This window comes from Misgurnus anguillicaudatus, unplaced genomic scaffold, assembly GCF_027580225.2.
Source record: "Misgurnus anguillicaudatus unplaced genomic scaffold, ASM2758022v2 HiC_scaffold_28, whole genome shotgun sequence".
NCBI lineage: Eukaryota > Metazoa > Chordata > Actinopteri > Cypriniformes > Cobitidae > Misgurnus > Misgurnus anguillicaudatus.
This window is the reverse complement of record NW_027395278.1, coordinates 9,357,579-9,360,830: the sequence shown is the minus strand read 5'-3', so window position 1 is coordinate 9,360,830 and position 3,252 is coordinate 9,357,579. Positions and strand designations below refer to the sequence as shown.

General features: G+C 49.8%; 1 protein-coding gene across 1 annotated transcript; it reads left to right on the top strand.

Moving 5' to 3' along the window:
* Positions 1-1,058: 1,058 nt before the first annotated feature.
* On the top strand, positions 1,059-2,705 carry LOC141362512 (uncharacterized). The gene has a single exon (XM_073864708.1). It carries the CDS (start codon positions 1,238-1,240, stop codon positions 2,300-2,302), a length of 1,065 nt encoding a protein of 354 aa, XP_073720809.1. The 5' UTR covers positions 1,059-1,237; the 3' UTR covers positions 2,303-2,705.
* The last annotated feature ends 547 nt before the right edge of the window (positions 2,706-3,252 follow it).

Below are 3,252 nucleotides of genomic sequence, written 5' to 3'. Positions count from 1 at the left end.
TTGTTACCATGGTTACTCATTGTTCTCATGCTCTTCCCTTTGTTTGTTGTCTTAGTTACTGATTGTATCTGCTCTGTTATTGGTCATTGTCATGCATTTATACCTTGCCTGTTCATTCATTGTTTGTCTTCATTGTATGATGTTGCCTGTCTCTAGTGTGCCCGAGGTTATGTTTAGCTTTATTTACCTGTATAATTTGATAAATAACTGCATTTGGATCCGCCTTCTGCCTCATCGTGTTGCTACCCGTGACAGAACGAACGACCAAATAAGGATCCAGCAGTGTCCATTTCCCGTGTTTTTTCCAAGTTCCCTGGTGTGTCCCTAGTGTCTGTATGCTCCGTGTCGGCAGTGTCCGAGTGCAGGTTTCGCTCCCCACCACGGAAGAAGAATGGTAGGACGCACTCACGGACCTGATTTCCCTCCGGCAACAGGCGCAACCCGTGAGTTGTTTTGCCTCTACTTTCTGGACCTTGGCAAACGATTTAGATCTTAGTGAAACGGAACTTAAGTACATGTTTAATGATAGTTTGGATGAGGCTCTGCCGCGATGAAAGATGGCCGTGCTTGAGTATATGGAGTTTTTTTTATTCGCCCGTTACGTGGACAAGCGTGGCGGAAGGTATGCACGATTCACGCCCGAGTCACTTGAGTTCATGTCCGCTGCCCCGTGCATAAGACTGTTGTGACTTCCGTGCCGGTGAACGCTACCCCCTCGCGTTGCTCACGTCACCGACGGCGGAGGAAGAAACCCATGCCCGAGCGACCCGCTGTTAGCACGGACGCTGTTCTCCCGAGTCCTGTTCTCCCTGTGTCAGCGCCCGACTCTGTGCTCAAGATGGCCACCACCTCATCCCACTCCATGCTTCAGACTGCCATTATTCTACCTGCCCCGGTTTTCGAGTTTACCACAACCATACCAGCTCCGGTTTTTAAGAAAGCCACCATCACTGTACCGGTTGTTAAAGGTGCAGTAGTGACACCTACACCCATTCCCAAAATAGCTCCCATACCTGAGCCACTTCACAAAATGGCTGCCACACCCACACTTCACCAAACGACTGCCTTGCTGAACTCTCCAGCGCTGCCTAAGTTCCAACGTTTAATCGCCAGTCTGGTGGATACCCCATTGGTATCTGTACGGGTGGCTGGGGTTCCCCGTCCTGTGGTCTCCAGCTCTGTGGTGTCTGTTAAGTCTGAGGTATGTTCTCCGCATTCTGCACTTCCCATATTTGGCATGGCTCTATGGTGTGTGTGGTCCGCGTTCTGCGCTTCTGTCTCCTGTGATGCTTTCCAGGATCCTGAATCGGAAGTATCTGAGTCATCTGAGCCGAGTGGGTCTTCTGAGCCGAGCGAGTCTTCTGAGCCGAGCGAGTCTTCTGAGCCGAGCGAGTCTTCTGAGCCCTCTGAGCCGAGCGAGTCTTCTGAGCCCTCTGAGCCGAGCGAGTCTTCTGAGCCCTCTGAGCCGAGCGAGTCTTCTGAGCCCTCTGAGCCGAGCGAGCCTTCTGAGCCCTCTGAGCCGAGCCAGTCTTCTGAGCCCTCTAAGCCGAGCGAATCTTCTGAGCCCTCTGAGCCGAGCGAGGCTTCTGAGCCCCTGTTACAGGCTGAGATGGTTATTCCCGAGTCCCCTGTGCCACATTGGTCAGCCAGTGTGGTCACCGCTAAGCGCCAGAGACTCTTTACTGTAAGCGAAAAGTTGGCTGATTATGAACTCTGTCCTCAGCATAACATGGCTCCTTGTGAACTTTCTGTCCTGTCTAAAATGGCCAGTATTGAACTATCTGCCTGTCCCAAGGTGGCTGTTCCTGAACTCGATGAACTCTCTGCCTGGTACAACTGGTCTGTGCCTGATATCTGGTCCCCCCTTGTGTTGTGCTTCTCTGGCTTTCCCAGCCTCTCTACCCTGTCTCTATTTGCAGGCCCCGGGCTCCGCCCTGGTTTCCTGCTCTGCTGGCTCCGCCCTGGTTTCCTGCTCTGCCGGCTCCGCCCTGGGTTCCTGCTCTGCCGGCTCCGCCCTGGGTTCCTGCTCTGCCGGCTCCGCCCTGGCTACCTGCTCTGCCCGTGGCTCCGCCCTGGCTACCTGCTCTGCCCGCGGCTCCACCCTGGCTACCTGGTCTGCCCGCGGCTCCGCCCTGGCTACCTGCTCTGCCCGCGGCTCCGCCTTGGCCCCAGCATCCGCCCGCGGCCCTGCCCGGGCTCCTGCCTCCGCCCGTGGCTCCACCTGGGCTCTAGCCTCTGGACTTTCATGGTCCTGGCCCACCATCCCTCCCCCGGTTCCACCTCCATTCCACCGCCCACCTAGACTTATGTACTTTGGGTTTTTTGGTGGGGCGTCTGGAAGCCGCCCCTTTGAGGGGGGCTATGTAACGTGTTGTCCCTGTGTTCATTTGTGTTTTGGTTTAATTCATATGTCTCTGTATTCTGTGGTTTACTTGTGTACCCTTGTTTCTAGTTGTATCTCCTCATGTTGATTAGTGTCTCCACCCCCTTGTTTGTTACCATGTTTACTCATTGTTCTCATGCTCTTCCCCTTGTTTATTGTCTTAGTTACTGATTGTGTCTGCTCTGTTACTGGTCATTGTCATGCATTTATAACTTGCCTGTTCATTCATTGTTTGTCGTTCGTTGTATGATGTTGCCTGTCTCTAGTGTGCCTGAGTTTATGTTTAGCTTTATTTACCTGTATAATTTTATAAATAACTGCATTTGGATCCGCCTTCTGCCTCATCGTGTTGCTACCCGTGACACAAGTGACACCTGTTGTAAAGATATTTTTTGAAACAACAACAAAAAAACCTGTGGATTAACATTGGTAACCTTTCTGTTTTTCCATGAGATAGAAACAGTTGTTGGAGGCAAAAGGTTTGAAAGGGTTGTTGCAGTGTTTCTTTTGGCAAGGTAGGTACACAGTATGATTCTATTCAGATGGTTTCAGATATTTTATTTTGATTGAACATTGTGTTGCTTATGTATGTAGTTTGTGTACCTTCATGAATTAGCATAACAATATTTATGTTTTCAAAATTACAAGCGAACTACTAAGTCTACACAACTGAAAATGTGCTGTATCCAATTCTGATTTAAAATTCTGATTATGTTCGTTATTTTGGTAAGTTATTCACTTTGTACTGCAAAGTTCTATTCTATTCTATTCTATTCTATTCTATTCTATTCTATTTACATATTTACCAGTTTTCCCCATGAAAGGTTTGCACAATTGATGACACTGTGGAACTGTTCAAATTAGGGTGT

Excerpts from the sequence above, each read along its gene's own strand:
- LOC141362512 (XM_073864708.1), top strand. The coding sequence starts at position 1,238 with ATGGCTCTATGGTGTGTGTGGTCCGCGTTCTGCGCTTCTGTCTCCTGT.